The sequence below is a fragment of the Aulonocara sp. 'chitande type north' Nkhata Bay genome, linkage group LG6, assembly GCF_057382095.1.
Source record: "Aulonocara sp. 'chitande type north' Nkhata Bay isolate Kocher_YH1m ecotype deep benthic linkage group LG6, A_spYH_male_GT1.1, whole genome shotgun sequence".
NCBI lineage: Eukaryota > Metazoa > Chordata > Actinopteri > Cichliformes > Cichlidae > Aulonocara > Aulonocara sp. 'chitande type north' Nkhata Bay.
In genome coordinates this window covers 6792859-6815806 of record NC_141349.1, presented here as the reverse complement: position 1 = coordinate 6815806, position 22948 = coordinate 6792859, and the positions used below count along the sequence as shown (strand labels likewise).

Here is a 22948-nt window from a genome sequence, read left to right as displayed (position 1 = left end):
AAACTTTCCTTTTTGCTAAAGCATATAGTTAGGGCAGGACCAGGTGACCCTGAATCCTCCCTTAGTTATGCTGCAATAGACGTAGGCTGCCGGGGATTCCCATGATGCATTGAGTTTTTCCTTTCCAGTCACCTTTCTCACTCACTGTGTGTTAATAGATCTCTCTACATTGAATCATACTTGTTATTAATCTCTGTCTCTCTTCCACAGCCTGTCTTTTGTCCTGTCTTCCTTCTCTCTCCCAACCGGTCACAGCAGATGGCCCCCTTCCTGAGCCTGGTTTCTTCCTGTTAAAAGGGAGTTTTTCCTTCCTGCTGTTGCCAAAGAGCTAAAAAATATGTTGCTATTTTTTTGTTTCAGACTCCACATGAACTTTTTACTGTTATAAAAATAATAATAATGTAAATGTAAATGACAAAAAATAAAAATACTTAATATAGGCGCAGTTTTGACTACCCGCTGTTTGGAATGATAGGTTAACTTATATTGAAAGGATAAAAAACAGCTGCATAAAAAAGCTTAACATACTCATCATGATTTTTTTGGTCATATTTCAATAAAGTTATGAATTAAATAAATGTAACACATCCCTTGACTTGGCTGTATCAGCAGTAACACGTGTATCACATGCAGTAGGTGGTACTTGATCTAGACATAAAGTGGTACAAAGTTTAACATTTTTGAGCAGTTTAAAGACAAGATTTTTGTCATAAAAGGTGGAATGGAAAATAAGAAGGATTGTTTTGTGATTCACTGAAAACCCCCAGAATGCATAGTAGCCAACAGATTCACATGTTTTTATCTGCTTTAGTAAGCTGAAATTAATGGCTGTAATGATTTAGGCTTATGGTTTATTTTTAAATTATAATTTAGTACCACTTTTACAATTGTTTTAATAGTACACTTAGATATTGTGGCACCGCATTTAAATATAAAACACATTAGAAAGTGGCACCATTTATTATTGAGTAATTAAGAAAATTATGTTGCTGGTGTCACGCTGCCCTGTAGCAGTTCTTAAATGCTTAGACTGTCAGTATCAGCTGCTATTGTCTGCTCTTTATAATTGTGTGGAATAAATACTTTTGCTCCCATATCTTTCTGGAAACACACACAGAACTGCTGAGCTCTGCAGTTTTACTGTGCGGTGACACAAAAGCGCCACTGAATTGGTCTCGGAAACAACCAATGAGCTCAAAGCAGCAGTGCTTCAGTGTCCACCAGTGGCCGGCTGATGTCAGTTTCCAGCTGGATTCTCGTGGCTGTTTTGTGGGGCAGAAAGAATTTTCTAATCCGTCATCATTGTACCAATTGTCTATAAAAATTAATGTGCGAGTGAAGCTCTTTCACAGGGGGGGCTATCAATATCCAAATCCCAGTACATGAGTACAAAAAACGAAATGAATGACTCTGAAGATTTCAAGGTAACAACTTGACATTTACATTTTGGATTTGAATTTAATTGAGCAATGTCCATTGGTAGGGTTTTCATATATATTACTTCACTTTTTTTAAAAATACCTGGAGGATTGTATTTTTAATTTAGAAGTCTTTCAATATGATTTCAGATTTGATTGCTTACACTTCTTGGTAATCATTTTCATGCATAACTTGACCTTCTCTTACCATTATTCTGACAGAGCCATTGTTTGTTTTCCAGGAAGGCCAAAATAGAAGCAACGACCAAATAGATGGCACCGGGATGAGTCTAGGCAGCAAGAAAGGAGTCAGGGTGACTGGGAAGTATGTGCCTCCGATGGATTGGAATAGCAGAGGAGGTGGCCCATCCATCATCCATGGTCCCGTCGGTACACCAGTAACTCCCAACACTCCCACAGTTATCTCCATTGGCCCTCTGCCTCACCAGCCCCCAGAGCAAGTTAATGATCCCTCTGTGGATGAAGCTGACGCTGGGGACGACTGGACCACAGAGGCATCATGTCAAACCAGGTTGTCCTATGATAAAATGGGTGTTCCAAGGCAGACCATGGAAGAGCTGAAGACCATCCTGAGGGTCAGTCCCCTGCTCAGTATCCGGGAAAGACATGAGGGGAAACCAGGGAGTCCCTACACGTATCTCCACGGAAGCAGCACTAGTGGTGGAGGGACGGATGGACGGCAGGATGATGGAAACTCTCACAGGGTGTTCAGCACCTTCAAACCACACTCTGATGCTTCCAGAAGGGGGCCCAGATCCAGAGATAGCACATCTATTCAGCTGCCTTCCACCATGGATTCATCCAGCTCGTTCAGGTTCAGTGCCAACACAAATAGGCAGCCTGAAGTCAGGACCCACACATATGTGAGTGGTGGCTCCTGGGGAGAGACTGGCGGTTCTCATACAGGTTGGTGAAGTTTGATTAGATTTAGTTACACTGTTCTTGATAGAAAGGAAGAAATATTTTATGTTGAAAAAGTATATATTTGGCAAATAATTAGACTTGGAATGATACCTTTCTGCTCACGGAAAACGATTAGAAATTACTGGCTCATAAAAGCTGAATACTGAATATTTCTCATTGTCTTGAATATAAAAAATGGACACATTTTTGTTTTTGGAAAATTCATATGATTTAAAACCTTCTTAAAGGTAATTTAATCAAAATAAACAAATTAGTGTTGTAATAAACTCTCATTATTCTACATTTAAAAGAATCTGGGACAACAATATATGAGGTCTAGCTTAAGGATTTTTTTGGTGGGATTTGGCTTTCTCTGCTCATAGTATTACATTCAGTGACTAACAGTGAGGTGTTTTAAGCTGTAATATCCACTTGACTGTGCTGCCTGTGGACAAACTGTTTGAAACTTATCTTAAACCAGATAATTGTTTCTTGTCTAGGGTGGTCCTGATGATGCTACTTGAACTTGATTATGAAATCTCTGACTTAAAAAACAACATGTTTTTTTTTCTTTCAAAAGTGTGACACTTTATATTTAAAATGAAAGATTCTCAAATGTTTTTGCAAATATTTCAAACTGTTTCCCACAGATAACGGAAAAGACACTATTGAGATCTCTGGGAACCAGAGGTTCATTGCAGCCATGGAGCAAATTAAACAACAAATAGCACGTGACAATATCAACTTCGTCCGCTTTGAAGCCACTGACCTCCATGGGGTGTCAAGGTCCAAGACAGTACCTGTCCGCTTCTTCCATGTAATGCACATCTATCTATCTATCTATCTATCTATTAGGGGTGCAACGATACACAAAATTCACGGTTCGGTTCGGTTCGATACTTTGGTGTCACGGTTCGATATTTTTTCGATACAAAAAAATGTTCATGCCTTTTTAATTTGTCATTTATTAAAATTATAAATATATATTTTAACTCAAAAGTACAGTTTTTAAATTTAACCCTAACCCTTGTGCGCGTTTTTTATTTTGACAGTGAATGCGCACCTGCGGACCACTTATGTGCAGCCCTGGTTATTTAGCTTGTCATATTGCAGCCACAGAAATTCTTTTGTCCATGAAACCATAAAGCTGCACTTTCTTTTTGCCTTATAGTCTCATTTGTCATAACTTCTCCGTTTTGTGGTAAGCTTTTCTTTGGCTGTCACTTCTTCACCCCGACCTGTCTTATTTGGCTCAGCAGAACTAAAATATATATACTGCTACTTTTACACACGGACTCACATAAGCTCAGCGATTCTCTGTGCGATCAACCTCTCACATGTTTAAGCTTGCTGCGGGAGATTTCACTTGTCATGTTTGCATAGTAAGCTAACGATTAATAAGACGATGTCAGAGGAATTGGTGCACAAATTATCATCACTCACAGATCAGTGCTGTCATTGCAAAGTGAAAGCAAAAAAACAAGCGCAAATTCAAACGCGATTTCAATATGTCACAAATTGACAGTGGCTCACCGATGCCAATGACATAATTACCCAGCTACATTTCTGAAAGAATGCAAAAGCATTGACATATATTTTTCCTACAATAGCCCGACGGGCAGGGCAGAGAGATTTTTGTAGCCCGACTGGAAAGATCGCTAGCTCCGGGACGTCGGGCTAGCGATTTTGCAAGCCCTGTATCTGATTGAGGAATCACTCATCTTTGGAAAAGAGAGTTTATTACAGAGAAATGTCTCTTTCCAAAATAAAAGCTATACTATCCGCTTCTTCTGGGCTATATTCTCAGCAGCATAAGGAGAATCACGTGCTAACAGCTGTCTAAATGACTCGGCTAAAGTTAGTAGCATGCTTGTTGTTTTTGTCTTTGCACTAGGATGATGTCGGCGTAAATGTGCAGTCATATTCGTTGTGTTCCCACTAGTGCTTTCAGGTTAATCTGGTTGAAATGACCTTAACGCCACAACAGGCAAATCTCCGTTAACGAGCTACCGCCGATCGCCCGGTGCATGGGGCTAGACGGCCAACACGTTAACGAGCTAACTGCGCTAACACACTAGTTCACACCAATGTAATTAAGCATTGCATGGCACATCCAACATACTGTTTTACTTTAGTCCATGACTCGCTTACCTTCAGGGTCATACGTCACATGAAAACCAAAATAATTCCAAACGCCAGATCTGAATGAGGGTGGGGGAGGTCCATCTTGCAAGGAGAGCTTAACTTCTGTCTCGCTAGCTTGCCCTGCGCTCTTCCTCCTGACCAGTGTTGGTCAAGTTACTTGAAAAAAGTAATCAGTAACTAATTACTGATTACTCCCCCCAAAAAGTAATCCCGTTACTTTACTGATTACTTATTTTCAAAAGTAATTAATTACTTAGTTACTTAGTTACTTTTTAAAAACACGATTTACAACCTGAAGAGGTGATAAAGTGATAGATCTTTCAGCCCAATTCTACTTTTTCTACATAATCCATCATACAAAATGTAATCAAATGGAAAAGTCTCTTTTTTTTAACTTGTTTTATCAGTTTTAATCTTTTAACTTTATGCATCAAGCAAAACATTTAATTATATGCAACATTCTCTGACTTGAATAAATTAGTTTAACATTTAAACCTATTTTCTACACATTCCAGCACATAAAATAAAATATTTTTTGTGTTTACACTCAGTCTTTCAAATAGATGCAAGTAAAACACAGCAGAAAATAAATACAGTCAAAGACTCAGCGGTCCTTTTGCTCTATTTTCACCTGTAAAGCAGGAGCAGGGTAGGCGGAGGGTTACCCTGGTGCAGGTGTGCTGCGGTCAGTTGAAGAATCCGCGCGAGTGAGTTTCCCATCACGTCGTAGCTACTCGGTGCTTGCTCGGAAGTTTAGGGGTTTTTTTCGCTGTAAAAAGAAGTTTTCTTCCCACGCACGATGGACGCTAATGTTTTTGTCACTTTTTATGGAATCAAACTCAAAGTAAGGTCAGTACTTCCACACTTTAAACGCTGCACGCTCATACTCTCTCCCGCACTCGATATATTATCCATTGTTGATCTGCACACAGCTGCTGTCACCAACGTCGCACTTGCTTACGTCACTGTCATGAGACATTCTCGCAAAAAAAATCACGGTTTTAGTAACGCAGTAACGCAGCGTTCCTACGGGAAAGTAATGGTAATCTAATTACTGATTTTGCAATAGTAATCCCTTACTTTACTCGTTACTTGAAAAAAGTAATCAGATTACAGTAACGCGTTACAAGTAACGCGTTACTGCCCATCTCTGCTCCTGACTATGCTGTCTGTGTTGAGCGCTCAGTGGATCTGCGCTCGACAGTGCAGCCTAGGCGGAGTAGTCGAACGCAGATTCACTGAGCGCTCAACACAGACAGCATCGTCAGAAGGAAAGTTGATAAAATAAATTACAAATGTTGTATTGTTCGATACATATGCGTACCGAACCGAAAGCACTGTATCGAAAGGTTCAATATCGATACGAATATCGTTGCACCCCTACTATCTATCTATCTATCTATCTATCTATCCCTTCTAACGAAAGGTGAGAAGTGCTTTAATGCATATGTTTCACTCACAGGAGAAAGCAGTATATGGGGTACCAATGCCAAGAAGCTATTTGGAGCTAACCCTGAGCCCACAAAGCAATGAAGTGGACCATGCAAACACTGCCAATTTCAGTAGTGATGTCCTTCTGATCCCTGACCTTTCGACTTTTAGGGTCCTACCCTGGGCTGAACAAACAGCACGGGTCATATGCGACCCATGCACCGTGACCGGAAGCCCCCTTCGCACTTCGCCTCGCCTCATTGCCAAGCAGCTTCTCGGTCAGCTCCAAAGCCTGGGTTTCTCCCTGCACTCATCCTTCACCTATGAATGTTGTGTACTAGGAGCGCCGGACCGGATTGGACCAAAGACACTCCTGTTTCCTGCCACAACCCTGCTCAGCAACCATGACCTGCCTTTCTTCCAGCAGCTAGTGGACAGCATGTACTGCATGGGGGCTGACATAGACAGCATTGCTTCTGCAAGTGGCCCTGGGCAGATGGAGATCAACCTGAGGCCAGAGTTTGGTATTGCTGCCGCTGATAGCGCCTTCACCTTCCGCACCGGCATCAAAGAAATGGCTCGCAAACACAGCTACATTGCCAGCTTTTTTACTGACGATGGTCTATACAATGCTGGGGTGCTCTCTCATAGCCTGTGGGATGCTAATGGGCGACGGAGTCTTTTCCACAGTGGAGAGAAAGCAGGCGAGATGTCTGAGATTGGTAGAAAATGGTTGGCAGGCCTCCTGACCCACTCTGCTGCCCTGAGCTGTTTGATGTCACCTGGCCTGGGTTGCAGAAGTCACATTGCCAAAACCATCAAAGACCCCAAGCGGTTGCTGTATGCCACTTGTGGCAGCAATGATAACAGCAGCTCCTTCAACATCAAGTGTCACGGCGGGAGGGAGACGCACATTGACAACAAGCTGGGCTCAGCCATGGCCAACCCTTACATTGTTCTTGCAGCTACAGTGGCTGCAGGACTGGATGGTATCAGAAGAAACCTGAATGTTGAAAGCAGTCTTAACAAAGCCCCTATCCAACAGAAAGAGTTCACCATTCCAGTAAAGCTTGACGAAGCTCTGGAGGCGCTGGGGGAGGATCATGTCATCCGCAGTGCCCTTGGGGAGCCGTTTATTCAGTATTTCATTGCCATGAAGAAGTTTGAGATTGAGACCCAGGAAATGGATGATGAGAGGAACAAGTGCTTTGAGTATTTCATATAGAAACCCTGAATTTACTTTATACAAAACACACCTCCTCCTGCCAAACAACTAAAAGCATGTGAATCAGCTGCTTGAATATACACAATTTTATTTTATACAATGTTATACATTATTATTAGACACACTCTAGATATTTTAGAAGATATTACTTCAAAATAAAGGCATTAAACCCCCCAAATAAACAGCAGTATTGTGCTATTTTTTTGTTGAGTTATTTTGTTGTTGTATGCACACAGCAAAACACTGTTCTGGTTGTTAATGCCAAGAACAATGCAGTCTGCTCTTACTCTGAATGGTGTGAATATAATGGCATAGTAGCACTAAACCTTGGTGATCATTCCAAACCTAAACTCCAGACCTAGGGATAGGTTTAGGGTTTAGTAATAATGTCAATTGTTTTTAGTGCATATTAGTTAGAAGGATTTGATCTTGAACACAGGGTCAAGTATAGGGTCATTGCCAAAACATTGCCATGTTCACTGTAGAAAGCTAAAGTTCTCTCCATTGTGCATCCATTTATATTTATGCCTCACTTACTTTGGCACATTATTTTTGAAGCTCTTAGCACTGAAGTTGCAGTTCTTTAAACTGCTCATACATGTAGCAGTAGACCATCGGTTAAATGCAAAGGTTGCTCACCCCAGTGTGTGTGTCAGAAACATTGTGTAAATGAAAGTCAACAAAGTCAAAAGTTGTCTTAACATTGTGTAAAACCAAACTATTTTGTCTGGCTGACAGTAGGTGTAGAAATGCTTTAATGACAGCGAAGTGGTGGTGAAGACAACTGACTACTACTGTCTGTCAAAGTAACTAATTATAGATCATCTGACATATAACAGGTAGGTATTGGTTAATTGGTTAAGTCACGCCCAAGTAAATACTGGACTAGATCATTAATGATGAGGATGGGGGGGAGGAGACATAATCCCCACCTGTCTCAAAATAACACATGCGTGATTGGTTAATTTGAATTTTTTTTCTGTTTCCTGTCTTGTATTTATGCAATTTTCTACAATGTTTTACTATGACCCTGATGAAGGCCACAAGCCGAAGCGCGTTGGTCAATTATTAAAGTTGTTCATCTTCCCTTAAGTGTTGCTGGAGTTCCTGCATTGTGAATTCTATCATCCTCTCCATGCACCTTGGAAGTAGGTGAAGTTGTGTCAGACATTTTTGCTGAAAGTAACTAATTATCAAATGCTGATTTCAAGGGCAGAAAGTTTTACATTCTAATCTGTAAAGCAAAAGTGGGATTTAATTTGCATGAATTGAAAGGAAAAATGCACGTTTCCTTCAGTGGTCACACAGTCAAGCACAGTAACCAGAAAACTAACAAATTACTTCAATGTGCATGCACATTATCCATACCCGAAGTATCAAACCAAAACAGTCCTATTATCTGCAATATAATGCTACAATGCTAGCAATAGCACAGAAGGGCTGAGTCATTGTCTATTTGGTCACAGATTTTCTCTGACCTCCCACCTGATGTCCTCTTACAAGGTAACATAAGAAAAGCTACCGTGCATGCTACATCCATCCTTTGCACTTTTATGCACCTTCATGCATTCTGTTGTCTTCCCTTTATTTACTGCCACACATCCTCTCTGCCCTGCATATTTCACAGGCTACAAAATGTTTGTATGAGCAGTTCCTCCGTGTTAATGTTGTGTTATAGATTTATTTTTGATCCACCAGTGCTCAGGCTTTAAAAATATGCTTTACAACATACATATTCAAAGTTTATTGTGCATAGAAAGATTAGAGAGATTTTGAATTTCTAAAGATTTTCTTTGACATGTAACAAATATTACACATGAAATTAAAGTATATTTTAGAGAATTAAACTATTTAACTGATAATGTGTTTTAATGACAAAGACATGTGCAGCAAGCAGAGTCCTTTGCCCATCTGTGCTAAAACATTTGCAAAACAAGAATTAGAAATGCTTTATTTTGTGCAGAAGAACCAAAAAGTAATGAAGAATTTCAGATTATTTTGACAAATTCAGCTATTATTTAGGAGTGCAGCCCAAGCAGTTGAGAAAATTGCAACAATTTAGTTTTCTGGTGTGTAATAAGCATGTTACCGTCTTGGGGTCCCTAGCTTGGCTGCAATTTGATATTCTTATTTTTTCTGTGGCCTCAGTGTGAATCAGCTGCTCAGCTAAATCTTTGACTTAATAAAAGCCACCACTCATCATTGTCTTGCAAAGTTATGACATCATCATTATCATCAAACATAGCTACCCATAGCTACAGTTATGGTCTTATTTCATGGCATGTAAGATATGCAGGCTGAATGTTGTGCACAGGACCAAAATGTAGACTCTCAGGTAGACAGCGGTGAATTTGAAGTGAACTGTTTATTGTTTTTTGCAATAATACAAAAGGTAAATCATAAATCCAGAAGGGAAACACTGAAAACTATAAACTGCTGAAACCTAAACAAATACACTAGAGCTACTATCACTGGGGTTGAAGCGAATAGGCACACTGACAAAGGACGCACAGAGACAGCAGAAGATGAGGCAAGGAAGCAAAAGTAAAAGCAAAGCATAAGGAACAAGCAGCTCACAAAATAAAGCAGGAAGCAAAAACCTAACACGTTATAAAGAACAACACCAAGATGGTGATCTGTAGAGGGAGCTTATAAAGTAGGCATGTAACTGTGTCTCTGCTTAACCTAAAAAGCTTTGTAGAACTGATGTGAAGAAGAGTAACACTGATGACTATGCAGCAGATATCTTCCACAGAGACTTAGAAAGCAGTTTAGTGTTCACAGACACTTTATGATAAAATATCTGATAGAAGTCCAGTGTGAATGCTTTCATATTTGGAACATAGTTGCTAAATTCATCAAAATACACTGAGAAAATGTACAGCATCGTCCATATTTAAAAAAAAATTATATATCAATATGCTTCATGAATGATACATTATATGATACATTAAATGATAAGGCATATGACATATTTTTGGTGTTTTTTTGTGACACATTGCACAAAAAAACCACCAAATCCACCAACGCTTTGCTCCACAATTTCAGTCTTCATACACCATATGGACAAAAGTAGCTAGTGAGCTATCTACACATTACACCTACAGGAGCTGGTTATCAATAGAAACCCACACCATAGAGCTCCTGGCATGCAGTTTTAGTACTGATGTTAATCAACTGTAGAGTAGAGTCAGCAGAACATTAGCGCTGTGGGTATGGCTGACAATGACTTCCACTTTGCCATAATAACACTTACAGTTCATCGCAGAATATCTAGGAGGGGATACAGTTCACAGACATGTTGTTTGTGAAGGCAGACTGTATGACAGTGTGTTTGATTTTATACACCTGTAACAATGGGACTGAAAACACATAGATTCAAGACTTTTGTCTATATAAGAAGTATCCATCCATTCACTTCCGCTTATCCTTTTTCAGGGTCGCGGGGGGCGCTGGAGCCTATCCCAGCTGTCATAGGGCGAGAGGCGGGGTACATCCTGGACAGGTCGCCAGTCTGTCGCAGGGCCAACACACAGAGACAGACAACCATTCGCACTCACAGTCACACCTAGTGGCAATTTGGATTATCCAGTTAACCTATCCCCACAAGTTGCATGTCTTTAGACGGTGGGAGGAAACTAGAGTACCCGGAGGGAACCCACGCAAACACGGGGAGAACATGCAAACTCCACACGGAAAGACCCCGGTCTGATGTTGGAATTGAACTCAGGACCTTCTTGCTGTGCTGCAACAGTGCTAACCACCGTGCTGCCTATATAAGAAGCAAAAAAACCAAATATGTTTATTAATTGAACACTTTTCAGTAATTTCCAGCAGCTCTGAACATTTTCAGAGAATGAACTGGTTCTTATATAGCACTTTTTTACACTACTGAAGATCTCAAAGTGCTTTTATACAACACGTCTCATTCACACAAGCACTTTTTTCTACTGTAATTCACACACATTCATCCTCCCGTGAATCCATCGTAGAGCAACTTAGGGGTGAGTATTTTGCCTAAGGATACTTTGACACACGGCTCAAACCACCACCCTTTCAGCTAGTGGATGACCTGCTCTGCCTCCTGAGCTACATCCACCCTTTGTTTCAGTACTGTTTCTGAAACAAGAAGAAATATATTCAGTGGCAGATGAATGTATGCATTACTGTATTAGAGTAAACCAGTGTATGTTTGTTTAGAAAACCTCAGGTACAGGTTATAACAGTGGGCCTTACTGGTGTGGGTTTTTTTAAACGTAGATATTTCACAACAATACTGAACAACAACAGAGGTGTTGGTGTTGTCATAGCATAAAAGATGCTCTCATCAGTCTGATCCTTTAGGTAAACTAAAAGAATAAACATATTTTGCATAAGACATACCGTATCATTATAATTTAGCTTACTGAATCAAACATTGCTGAATGTCCTGAAGTGCTACTGTCAGATTCTCCCTGGTTGCCTTAACTCCTCCTCCCCAGTAAGATCCATCTCAGACTTTAACTGCAAATACCGATTTATCAAGCCTTGTTACTGGCATCAGTGGCGATTAAAAAAAAAAATGTGGAGCATACTGCTGCGGTGTAAAGAAACCGTTTGTATAGGCATGGAAAACAGCTGCATAAACAAAACATGTAATATGCTTAAACTTTGCCTTCATTTCTGACCATGTTGGCCTTCTTCTGTGCCTTCGCTACTTGTTCTTGTTTATTAGATTTCCAACTCGCTGCATGAATCGCTCCAGTTTGTTATCAGTGCTGCTCTGTGTCTGATTCACTGAACGGGCAGACTCGCGCCTTTGCAAAGAAGAGATTCTCTCTTTGTCTGACGAATATGAATTTGCCTTCTTCTTTGACTTATCCAGACGTAGATTTTCGTTGCTAAGCAAAAACTCATACCGACTGTAGGCTTTGTCTTTTGGTCTCTGATATAAAGTCTCTCTTTCGTCACCCACAGTGCCCTTTGAGTCTTGCTCTGCTGCAAGGGCCATCTTCTTTTTGCTCAAACGCTGAGGAGAAAATCTTGACAGTGGAGATTTAGTCTTTTCTGTCTCTGATGGACTAGTAAGGGAGCTCTGCAAACTGGGCATGCTCAGTGACTGGCTTTTTGTTGTGTGCACTGCATCAGGTGCCAGGGAATGGGCAGCCTTCAGTGGCTGGCTTACTCCTGAGGTCCTTCTTTGGAGAGACTTATTTTCATTTTTGGAAGTTTTCTTTTCATCTGATGTAGGCACTTTCATTTTCATAGAATGTTTTCTCTGTAGCGCTGCATCTTCTGGCTGTGCTTCCCCTTTTTCTGTGTGACTGCCCTTATCTTCCACTCCCCGCTGAGGTCCTGTAGATGGATTGAAGACTTCCAGAGAAGTTTCAACTTCATTAGAAATGGATTTCTTTCCTTGCCTTGAATCACCTGAGCCTGTGCTTTTGGCCACCCTATAATGCTTTCCTGTGGCTTGATCCTGAATTTCTTTTTCTGGAGATTTTACAGAGTTCTTAGGAACAACCTCCTCATCTTTGCAAATCTCACGTCTGACTTTAAGTGCTGGGTCTAAGTGAGTGTGGGAACTGTCTTTTTCTTCAGGGACCTCGGTCAAAGATTCCATTGCTCTCGGATGCTGAATGCTAACACTGCTGGACTGTAAATGAGAAGGCTTGAGTGGTGCATCACTCATTTTCTGGTCTAAATCAGCAGCTGATCTTGTCTTGGATAGAGGCTCACGCCAATCATATGTCTGCATTGTTTTTCCATCTGAAACCACATCATGGTGAGAGGCAGAACGATGTCCATCAGTGAGCACTGGCTCTCTTTTGTTACCTCGCTTCTTGAGCTCCCTGTTTTCCTGGCTGCAGCTTTCTTGTGCCGCTAGCTCCGATTCTGTGATACTCTGCCTTACATCCAGGCCTCTTAATGAAGACATCAGTTTGGATGTTTCTGCATTCAGATACATGGACCTCAAAGACTCGTGGCTTTGCCTGAAATTGTTATAGTCCTGCAAACTGAACCTTTTTTTTGTTTCTTCCATTCTGGACTTAATATCTCTCGACCTGCTGTGAATGAGCTGTGACTGATAATCATTTAAGCCTGTGTGACTGCTATATGGAGATGTCACAGGTGAGATCGCATCACATGACGCACCTGGATGCATCTCATTCTCATTAAGATAAGAATCAATCTTCCAGCGGTGGAGTGATGTTTCTGAGTTGAATGGTATTAGGTTCTGGTCCGCACCGTAACGTGTCTGGTGCCGGAGGTGATGGTGCGACATCCGGTTTGGTAGAAGCACCTCCCCACCTCCCCTCGGTTTAGATCCACTTCTCCCAGGGACTCCAATGTCTTTAGTTCCCATCCTTAGCCGAGTCATGGAGTTTACCTTTTGCAGCTCGCCTCCATAACTGTGTCCTTTCACTAGGTTCCCCATTTTAGTATAGTCATACTGATGGAGCCTATCCTGGACACTCAAGCCTCTGGTCATTGTGCCAGAATTGTTGAACCTGTTGTCCTGAACACTTCTCACCACGTGCATCACCCTGGATCTCCTGTGAATCATATTAAGAGAAAGCTGGCTGGAGTTTGGGCTCTCCAGAGCCAAAGTATCTTTAAGGTACAGAACAGGTGGCCTCCCGTTAAGCAAGACTGAAGAAGTTGTGGAGCAAGCATAGAGTCTTCTGAACTCTTCATCATAAGTGGAAACCAGTTGGCCTGTGACAACCAGGACCATACTGAGGTTGATTTTCTCAAAAGTCCATGTGTAGCTGAAAAAGAAATTGAAGAACCAGTACAAATCATAATGATGCACAAATTTTTAAACAGTATTAATAATAAAGTCATGCATATCTTCATTATCTAAATTTTAATGTGCTTAATCCACAACTGAAACATAACAGTGGAAATAAGGGCCAACCAGGAAACACATCCAACACAACAAAAGCTATAGTAGCAGAGCATAGGACTAAAGTTTAAATCATATGATGTTTGAACTTGGCAAATTCAGCAGAAAGTTTATGTGTTTCTGGTGCCTGCAACTGCCCACAGGCCACTGCATTTATTAAGTGTTCTTCTTACCTCAGCTCTGTGTGTTCTCAAACAGATAAACTAGTTTTGCTGACTTGGAAGATTTGTTAAGTTTGTCTTAGAACTTGCTCTGGGGTTTGTCTTTTTTTAAAACTTTTTTTTCTCTCTTATTTTTACTGTTTCAGTAGTGAAAGTTTCAAATAATGTAACTAATCTCCGTGAGCCACGAGCTCAGGCTGCAGACTGCTCTAAACACATACTTGCTCGATATGATAAAAGTGAGACAGAATCTTCCTAATATGGCTATTTGACCCGCCAGAAGAAAGCCAGTCTAAGTGGTGAAGGAAGGCAGCTAATCATATTTTTTTCTTCCTAATTCACCAATTTTTATTTTTAAAAATACCAGAGTAGCACAGTGAGTTTACATGAAATTGCTTTAAGGTTTACTTAAAGTTAGCAAAGCTGCCAAGTAGAGCTAGGCCAGGCCTCTATTTCAATTTAATCACAGAATACTTTTGAACAGCACTGACTCACCTGTATGTTCCATACATAACTGTCCTGCAGTCCACAAGTATAAACTTCTGTTCCAAACCTCCATGAAACTTAAACCCCGAGCGACACTGATACTCTGGCCCCTGAACCGTCCGAACACAAAGATTCTGATGGAAAAATAAAAATGAGAATTAAGGCCAAAAATAAATCAATTTCATTTCACCTACAAGTAATATATGTAATGCTTATTTGAGAATGCATTAAGCAATCTCTATTTGTAAAATGCATTATCATGCAATGATAGAAGAACCTACTTCTGGCTTATTCACAACAGATCAAAACAGTGGGAAGCTCCATGTGTTTAATTTCAGAGTTTTTATACCAGATGCTCATCGTAATGCAATACCAAAGGGATTTATGTCTTCATCTTTGATAAAACCAGTGATCTTTTCCTTTTTTGGTGAATGTGTAAACATCATGATACAGTAAAAAGAAGAACAAATGGAACTCTGCTGACCTCCAGTGACATCCTCACTGGCTGCAAAACTAGCCAAGGAGGCTTAATCAGGTCAAACGATACAGTGACAAAACATTTCCTTTTTCCTGATTTCTTATTTATTTATTTAGTTTTGCAAAGACAAAAGGAAATACAAAACACAGCTTTTAAATCATGATTTCACTTATTAGTGCACAAAAGGCTACCCAAATCTGGAAAAGTAATTCCCCCCTAAATCTTATCTGCAAGAATGAAAGCTACTGTGGATACTGCCTGTGGCTACAAGTTGCAGAAAGTCACTTTCCCACCAAAGATTACTCCAAGTATTCTCAGGCCAGACATCATCTGGTGGTCCACCGTGCAGAAGTGCCTGTACACTGTGGAGATAATGGTACTATGGGAGGCAGCATATACAATTCAAAAGGCTCAATTATGCAGACATAGTTGCCAAAACAAAATGATGTAGCTGGTGCAACCAGGTTTCTCAAAAGCATGAGCATCCAAGTACATGCGTGGGTCTATCAGTGACCAGTGAACAAGGGTGGCTACCTGATGACCCTGACAACAATAAGAATAAGAATAAATTTACTGATCCTTCTGTTGCTGCCTCCCCAGTGTTCAGAGATGTTCAGCATGAGGTAGGTTTTGTGACACCAGTGGCTGAAGGTTTTTACGAGATCCCTGTGTTCGGATTCCTGTCTGCAGTTTTAAGCAAGTTTGTCTTGGTGTAGAATCAGCTGTTCCAAGGTTTTCATGATGTGCATTATAAGGGCCACTGGTCTAAAGTCATTTAGTTCAGCAAGACGTTTTATTTTTGGTACCGGAAAAATAAAGGATGTTTTCCACAGTCCTGGCAGTAGACTCAGATTAAAAATCCTGTGGAGAGGTTGACACAATTCTTGAGCAGCCTTGGACACACACCATCTGGGCTATCATAGTCTTCCTAACGCCAATCTCACCCCTGTCTGTGACAGACGAGCATGAAGGCACAGGTGTGAGAGGGGAAGTAGCTGCTGTATTAGAAATGAAAGGAGAAGGGGGAGCTTGTGCAGGAGCAGACGGAGTTACAGTGAAGGAGAAGCAGTGGGAGTGAGTGTGACCATAAAGTTGAAGGACTAAAGAACTGCTTGAGTGCATCAGCTCTTTCCACATCACCCATAAGTGGCTGTCTTTTCTTTTTGTTTTTGTTTCTTTTTAGTATTCATTCCTTTTCACACCTCACAGATGTTGCTGTATTCTAGCTTCCTTTTTATCTTCTTTATCTACTACATTTCTGCTGTGTTCAGTCACTTCTTCAGCTCATGTTGCATCTGTTTGAGCCATTCTTTGTCACCACCTCTAAAAGCTACCTTTTTCTGGTTGATGATTGCTTTTATGTCATTTGTAATCCAGGGTTTGTTAACGGGGCACAGTCTCTGTAAGTCATGACTGATGTCTGTCAATATTTCTTCAACTGTTCTCATCTGTTTCCAGCAGAACATTCAAATCTGTGCATTCAAAGCAGATAAAGGTTGTACCCCTCCCTCCTGACCACAGGACACCAGTGCTGATTATCAGGGATTCTAACATCAAGTCTTACGAGCTTAACTGCAAGGAGATTTTCAGGTTAACACTGTTTTATAGTTGATAGTACAATCTTTGAACATGCATTGTTTTTCAAAGACATTACACAAGAAACAGGAATGTGATTTTGCCAGTTTAAAAATAATTCATGCATGTGCTGGACATACTTCCTTCTAAAAGAATTACATAGAAGTAATTCAGCTTTTGTGTTATTGATTGTGTTAGTTTTGTTTTGGGCTAACAAGTTTGGCAACTTACATTAGCTAGTTTGTTAACAGGAATATAATGCAAGCCTGTTTCCAAAAAAGGAGTGCTTTGATTATCATTTCAGTAAGAAGTACATAATTTGAACTCTTTACTTAAATGAAAAGTGCACAAAGGCACCACATTAAATGTTGCAAGTAAATCTAATATTCGTTCATTTTGATTTATCTGAATGTAACTTCTTTACCGTGTGAAAGAACTATGTGCCACATCTTTTAAAAACTAAATGATTCCCAGGTCTCACTGCTCAACACATCAGGGCCTTCAACACTCAAAAATGAAACTCAAAAACTCAAACCGAGAGCATGAAACATGAGTTCAGGGTTGTTTCAGTCATCAGGTGCAAACAGCCTAAATCTTAACTTAATTGAAACACCCCCCCCCCCCCCCCCTCCAGTTTCCATTACTACTACCTTTACACAAACACATGAAAGCACGCACACCCTTTGTCAAACTCTACATGATCAAACCTGTGTGAGTTTTCCTCAGGCTGTTTTTTTGATGTTGCTAATGGCTAGGCACGCTGCAAAGAGGTCGTGAAGCCGTCACTGCGTTCAGAGCTGATGACTCTTTGTTTAGACTGTGGAAACATCATCTAATGCTGTTTAACAGGAAAATCCAGCCACACTGACAGATCTGTCCTGCGGTTGCTGCAGTTGTGTGAAAATGGCAGGTAGAGACACAGCAGGGAAATGTTGGTAAATGACTGTATTTCCATCAGGGTGCGGAGAAAATGTCAAACGTAATATTTTAAATGCTCTTTTGCCAACAGAAGAAAGGTTGTGAAGCCTCATGGGAAGCTCTGGGGGAATGCAAATGTTAGACTATGTCAGATGATGTTTAACAGGTCAACAGGCATGTGTGGGCCCAATTATGGCTTTGAGTAGCAAATGTCTCCATACATGTCTACATATCTGTGTACCCACCACCCCTCACACACACACACACACCCATCCCCCCACACACACACACATACACACACTCACTGCCGAACTGACTATGACTTAGAGCGCCAAGGGTTAAATAAATGCCCAGCTCTAAGATGACTCTACCTGTCTTAGTTTGGTATGTGGCTGTTGTTCACTATCAGCCACTGTGCTACTAAAGCCACCACACAATGGAGTTGACAGTTTTCAAATATTTTGCAAGATAAACATTGTTTAAAATGCTAACGTGTATACTATGCACGGGAACAGGAAAATTACATTTGGCAAGAAGTGCAGAAGAGCATGTTTACCAGAAGCCCCTTTTTATATCAGGAAAAGTGGAAAACATAAGAATAGGCCTGTTGTGTCTCCACTGTGAAATCCAGATAATCACATAGGTCTAGTGGAAGATAATACATTTTTTTTTTCCTGATGATTTTTATTTTTTGCAGTTCATGGCCTCAACAAGTACAATAATATCTCAGCATGGTGATAAAACATACTCATCTGATACTGTCGCCCTTTAAACCTTGTATTTCAAGGTGCCGTGTTTCTCACCTTGAGCTCTTGAATATTAATCTCCATGTCGTGTGCCATTTTGAGGAAGCTCTTGACATGGGAATCATCCAGAAGGATGTAGACCACCACTCCCCTCTGTGTCGCATTGATGAGTTCTTTGAAAATGTCGCCATCAGTGAAGACATCCATTACAATGGCAATAAGCTGGAAGCACATTAGACGTGGAAATGTTTTCAATTTTGAGAAAATACAAATTAAGTCAAAAAATGTATGAGTAGTCAACATCAGGACTTGTATAGTAGAGATGACTTTCCACACAAAATTAACTGTATCATTGTGCAAAACACCTTCTTAACTTGAAATAATCTTTTATGCAACACAAATAATGTCATTACTTCTGATGCATGCAAAGAGAAGTAACTGCCAACTGTATATATGCAGTTATGTGAAAAAAAAAATCTTTTATTTTTAGAGTTTATGTACTGGGCCATAATAAAAAAAAATCATCTGGTCCTTAGCAGGTCTTAGAATTAGGCAAATGCAACCTCGTGTTGGTTAATCTGTGACATTTTGCACAGTTTCATTATTTATTTAACAAAAATTAAGCTACAATGCAGAAGCAGTATCTAAAGTATAAGAATGCGGACTAATTTGTTTTACATCCTTTTTGCTTCCATAGAAATGTGGAGGATAATTAACAGGTTCTGTTACTATAAGGTCATCAGCAAATGTGAGTACCTCTATAACAGCAGATGTTTTAACAGTTTGCTGTTTTGGCGCATTGAGGGGGTGAGAACACAATCCCAGGGAGGAAAGACATCAGCAATGATCTTACAAAAACAACTGTTGCTCCCCATCAATCTGGGTGGGTTATGAAGCATTTCTAAACAACTGGAATTTCATCACTATACAGTCAGAAACAGTATTCAAGTGGAAAAAAGTCGCCAGTGTTGTAGTGCACATCCTAGCAAATTTAATTTAAGTAAGACTGTTTAATGCTCAGAGAAACTTCAAACTTCATAATAGTACAGTTAGAAAAAGACTAAATAAACACAAAATGTTTGAGAGGATCCAGGAGGAAACCTCTTCTCTCCAATAAGCACATGGCAGCATAGTTTAAGTTTGCAAGGTTGCATCTGAACAAACCAAAAGACTTCGGGAACAATGTCCGCTGGACAGACAAGACCAAAGTGAAGATGTTTGGACATAATACACAGGACCACACATTTGGTGAAAACCAGACACCTCATACCAGCTGTCAAGCAGGAAAGGTGATGATTTTGTGGCAAAAGGGGAAACTACATAGTTTGTATCTCACTGACATGACCAAATGTTTAACAGTAAGAAGACAACAAGCCCAAAGAATTAGAATTAAAAGCAAGTGTACTTTCTTTGTCAGGTGACCGTGAATGAGTAAAGCTTCGTGAGCAGACTCACTTTTTAGATTGTGATTTACTGAGCACCTTTGCTTGTGATATTTTTTGTTGTTATGAATTCTGTAAATTAGACAAGTGGTTTGCTAAAGAGGAAAGACAGATTTTTTTTAAATCAAATATCAGACAAAGTTTTACCTGTTTCAACATAACTGTTGCCTACGTCATTTCATGATATATATTTATGTATAGGTACTTTTATTTTGAAATTAGTTAGGTTTCACCTTTAATGTGTAGCATCTAAATTTGTTCTGCCAGTTATTATGTGGTAGAACAAAAAAGGTCACTTTCACAGTTACGGCAAGTAGAATGATTTATTTTTTGTGTCAGCATTTTATATATCAGTGCTTTCATATGAATTTAAACAAGTATTTAAACATGTACTTGATCACAGGAAAACTATTTTTTAAAGAGTGGTCTGTTCAATTGTTGGTTTGCAGTTGGTTTAATTAGTTTTTCTGTAATCAGTTTAAGGCCAACCAATCCAGCCATAGCTATCTGATCCTACTGTGGTATTTTGCTACAATGTTGACTACAAGAATTAATGTTAATGTTTCACAGTGATACTTTTTCCATCTCATTTGACTGATCTTTTAACTAATTTGAAAGCAACAGTATCCTTACTGTTGTATCTCATCATTTTTTTTTTGTAGATCCTGTGATTCAGTAAAATCTTCAGATGTTTGCAGTCTTTATTGGAGCAGTTTTTCCTACACTGCATACATGTGCACAGAAAAAAGCTCTTCTCTTTACTCATTACTATATTTACTTATTTCTAAATTATAATAAGCACTTTTTAAATGACTTAAAGGTAATCCTTAAGTTTAATATTATAGGTTTAAATAAAAAGGAAAATTCCAGGAAGTGTGAGGTAAAAAAGCAAAAAACAGCGTGTCTGTTTGTGACCTCCACGGGATCCTACAAGATCATCTCATTAAAAGACAGCGATGTGAAGACTAGATTAAACATACAGCAACAAATTGCGAAAGCAGTGCAACAGCACTCATTTTCTACTCTTTCTACAGGAGATAACTGCACAGGAAGTACAAGATGAATTTGCTTCATGAAGCAGGTTCCTGGGGAAAAAATAGGAAATGGAAAACTGCAGTGACTTGCTGCTCTAATATAATATTACTAATATTTCTAGTCATGAAATGCATTTTAAGCATAAATACAAATTTCTACCAGATTGACATCACTGTTACCGCTTCATGATAGCTACAGCTTTAAAGAACATTGCTGCAACAATGTTTCTGTGAATGTTGAATTGCTAAATACTTTTTCTCTGAAACCTGCCAAAGTTAGTGCAGCCTACATGAATTCAGACTGGCCACTCGCCTGCCTCACACGTCACAAAGCAAAAAGCTGCACAGTAATGAGTGACTTCCATCGTGTACATTTTCATGATAACAAAAGTTCAGTTGCCATAGTAGTTAACTGCTTCAAACATTTGAACTGGTGTAGTCAGCTGATTGTGTGGGTTAATGTATGTTTAGCCCTTCCCTGCAGTCTCCTGTGTATGCAGAGAACTATGCAGAGGTGTTTATATGCCTACGCAAAACTACACCTTTCACTAGGAATTTGTACTATTGATAAACTATTGTCCTTGTTGATTCCTCCACCTGATAGATGAGGCGTTATTTTCTGGCACTGGCCCAGGAGCATTTCTTTTGTTTATATCGCAGTGCTGAGGCCTCACCTTCTGCGCAGCCTGAATCTGCTTCCGAACCACCTCTTTAATTGTTGGTGTGTTCTGTCTGGGTGGGTGAAACAGCAGGCTAATGCTGGTCTCTACACCCTCCAGCGCAACCCCTGGCCAGCCCAAATCCAAGTCTGGCACCTCCTCTTCCGACTCAATTGGGAAATAGGTGGAGGGTCTGACCTCGTCTGTGCTGCGTCTTCCCTCTGAATCATCTTCCACAACCGGTAACTCTGCATTTTCCAAAATGAACACAGTCTCTTCCTCTGAAAGGAAGTGGTTGATCTGCTCAGCTCGAAGGAACTCTTCATAGGCTTCTTTGCCGCCACATAGTAGGGCATAAATGGCTAGACGATAGGATTCTTTATAGTGCGGCTGAATGTAATCTGAACAGTCCTCTTCAAGTGAAGACAGGCATGACAGATTGGACTCCATGGATGCGAGAACCCCTCTGAGTCTCTGTGTGCAGCAGACTTCTTCTTTACCTTAAATGTGACACACACTATGCTGTTACAGGGTTCACTGAGTTAAACTTGCATTTTAGAGCTGAATGTCAAAAAAGAGATAATTAGGAAAAAAATATATTATGTGTATGACTTTAACATTTTTATCTGCATTGCTGAGTTGTAATATGTAATCTTTAACTAATCATTAAACATGAACAGGACAAACATGAGACAACTGTCAACATACAATTTTTACATAACACTACAGAGCTTTGGAACAAACTTTTCCAGCCAATCACAGAAAAATGTAAGACCATTTTATTTTCAGTGCATTTAGTTGTTGTCTTAAAGAAACTTAGACATGCAGATAATTTTATTACCATGGTGTCATACGAGAAATGTTTCTCCTCTAAGCTCTTAGGAAACCAAAAAGGTACATGTGGTTCAGCACAAACACATAAACAATATGAGGCATGTGCTTACTTCTTCAGTAACTACTGTAAATTGTCAGGAATTCAACACACTTTCAGCAACATATACAAAGAGACTTACTTCATAACTGGCCAAAAAGAATCCTGGTCTTCCTGATTAATCAGAGGCGAGAAACTTTAAACCAGCTTAAAAAGTTAAAACCTTCTGTCGGTCCTGGTGTCGGTACACTCTCCAGCATAAGCCGGTAAGTGCTAAAGGTGTGGATTCGCGAACTCTGTACAAACGAATAGCCTGTTGTACCTGCTCTGTTTGCTCGGCTGACAGCTACAGTAACAAACCCCACCCACCTCAGCTCACCTGGCTTTCAGAGGCAGGTTGGCTTGTCTCGCAAGTTGTCATGCAGTCCCTTGGAGTCTGGCTACAAGTGCACATTTTTACTTTTGGCTTCATTAACTGTAGCCGAAGGATTTGAGTTACCTCTTCTAGGGTGAGGTGTAGCAGTGACTACTGACAAAGACAACAAA

General features: G+C 40.1%; 2 protein-coding genes across 3 annotated transcripts; one reads left to right on the top strand and one right to left on the bottom strand.

Moving 5' to 3' along the window:
* The first annotated feature begins 1093 nt into the window (after positions 1-1093).
* lgsn (lengsin, lens protein with glutamine synthetase domain) lies at positions 1094-7312 on the top strand. 2 transcript variants are annotated; one of them, XM_086294798.1, is made up of 4 exons: positions 1094-1424; positions 1661-2345; positions 2993-3159; positions 5950-7312. In XM_086294798.1, exons 1-4 carry the CDS (start codon positions 1383-1385, stop codon positions 7141-7143), a joined length of 2088 nt encoding a protein of 695 aa, XP_086150924.1. In that variant the 5' UTR covers positions 1094-1382; the 3' UTR covers positions 7144-7312. The 2 variants fall into 2 exon arrangements, with proteins under 2 accessions (XP_086150924.1, XP_086150925.1); XM_086294799.1 differs by having other exon boundaries at positions 1641-2345.
* A 2177-nt stretch (positions 7313-9489) lies between these two features.
* Positions 9490-22813, bottom strand: LOC147327159 (uncharacterized). Its single transcript, XM_086294791.1, has 5 exons — positions 22545-22813; positions 21547-22031; positions 18454-18618; positions 14689-14813; positions 9490-13895 (listed from the first exon to the last, which is right to left on the bottom strand). The coding sequence occupies exons 2-5, from the start codon at positions 21979-21981 to the stop codon at positions 11837-11839; spliced, it is 2784 nt and encodes a 927-aa protein (XP_086150917.1). The 5' UTR covers positions 21982-22031; positions 22545-22813; the 3' UTR covers positions 9490-11836.
* Positions 22814-22948: the final 135 nt, after the last annotated feature.

What these genes read in the sequence shown, in the direction of transcription:
- lgsn (XM_086294798.1), top strand. Translation starts at nt 1,383, where the DNA reads ATGAGTACAAAAAACGAAATGAATGACTCTGAAGATTTCAAG. An exon ending in ATGACTCTGAAGATTTCAAG is followed by an intron (nt 1,425 to 1,660) that starts GTAACAACTTGA and finishes TTTGTTTTCCAG; the next exon opens with GAAGGCCAAAATAGAAGCAA. An exon ending in TACCTGTCCGCTTCTTCCAT is followed by an intron (nt 3,160 to 5,949) that starts GTAATGCACATC and finishes TTTCACTCACAG; the next exon opens with GAGAAAGCAGTATATGGGGT.
- LOC147327159 (XM_086294791.1), bottom strand. Translation starts at nt 21,981, where the DNA reads ATGGAGTCCAATCTGTCATGCCTGTCTTCACTTGAAGAGGACTGTTCA. An exon ending in AGATTCAGGCTGCGCAGAAG is followed by an intron (nt 18,619 to 21,546) that starts GTGAGGCCTCAG and finishes ATGTGCTTCCAG; the next exon opens with CTTATTGCCATTGTAATGGA. An exon ending in GTTATGTATGGAACATACAG is followed by an intron (nt 13,896 to 14,688) that starts GTGAGTCAGTGC and finishes TTTCTTTTTCAG; the next exon opens with CTACACATGGACTTTTGAGA.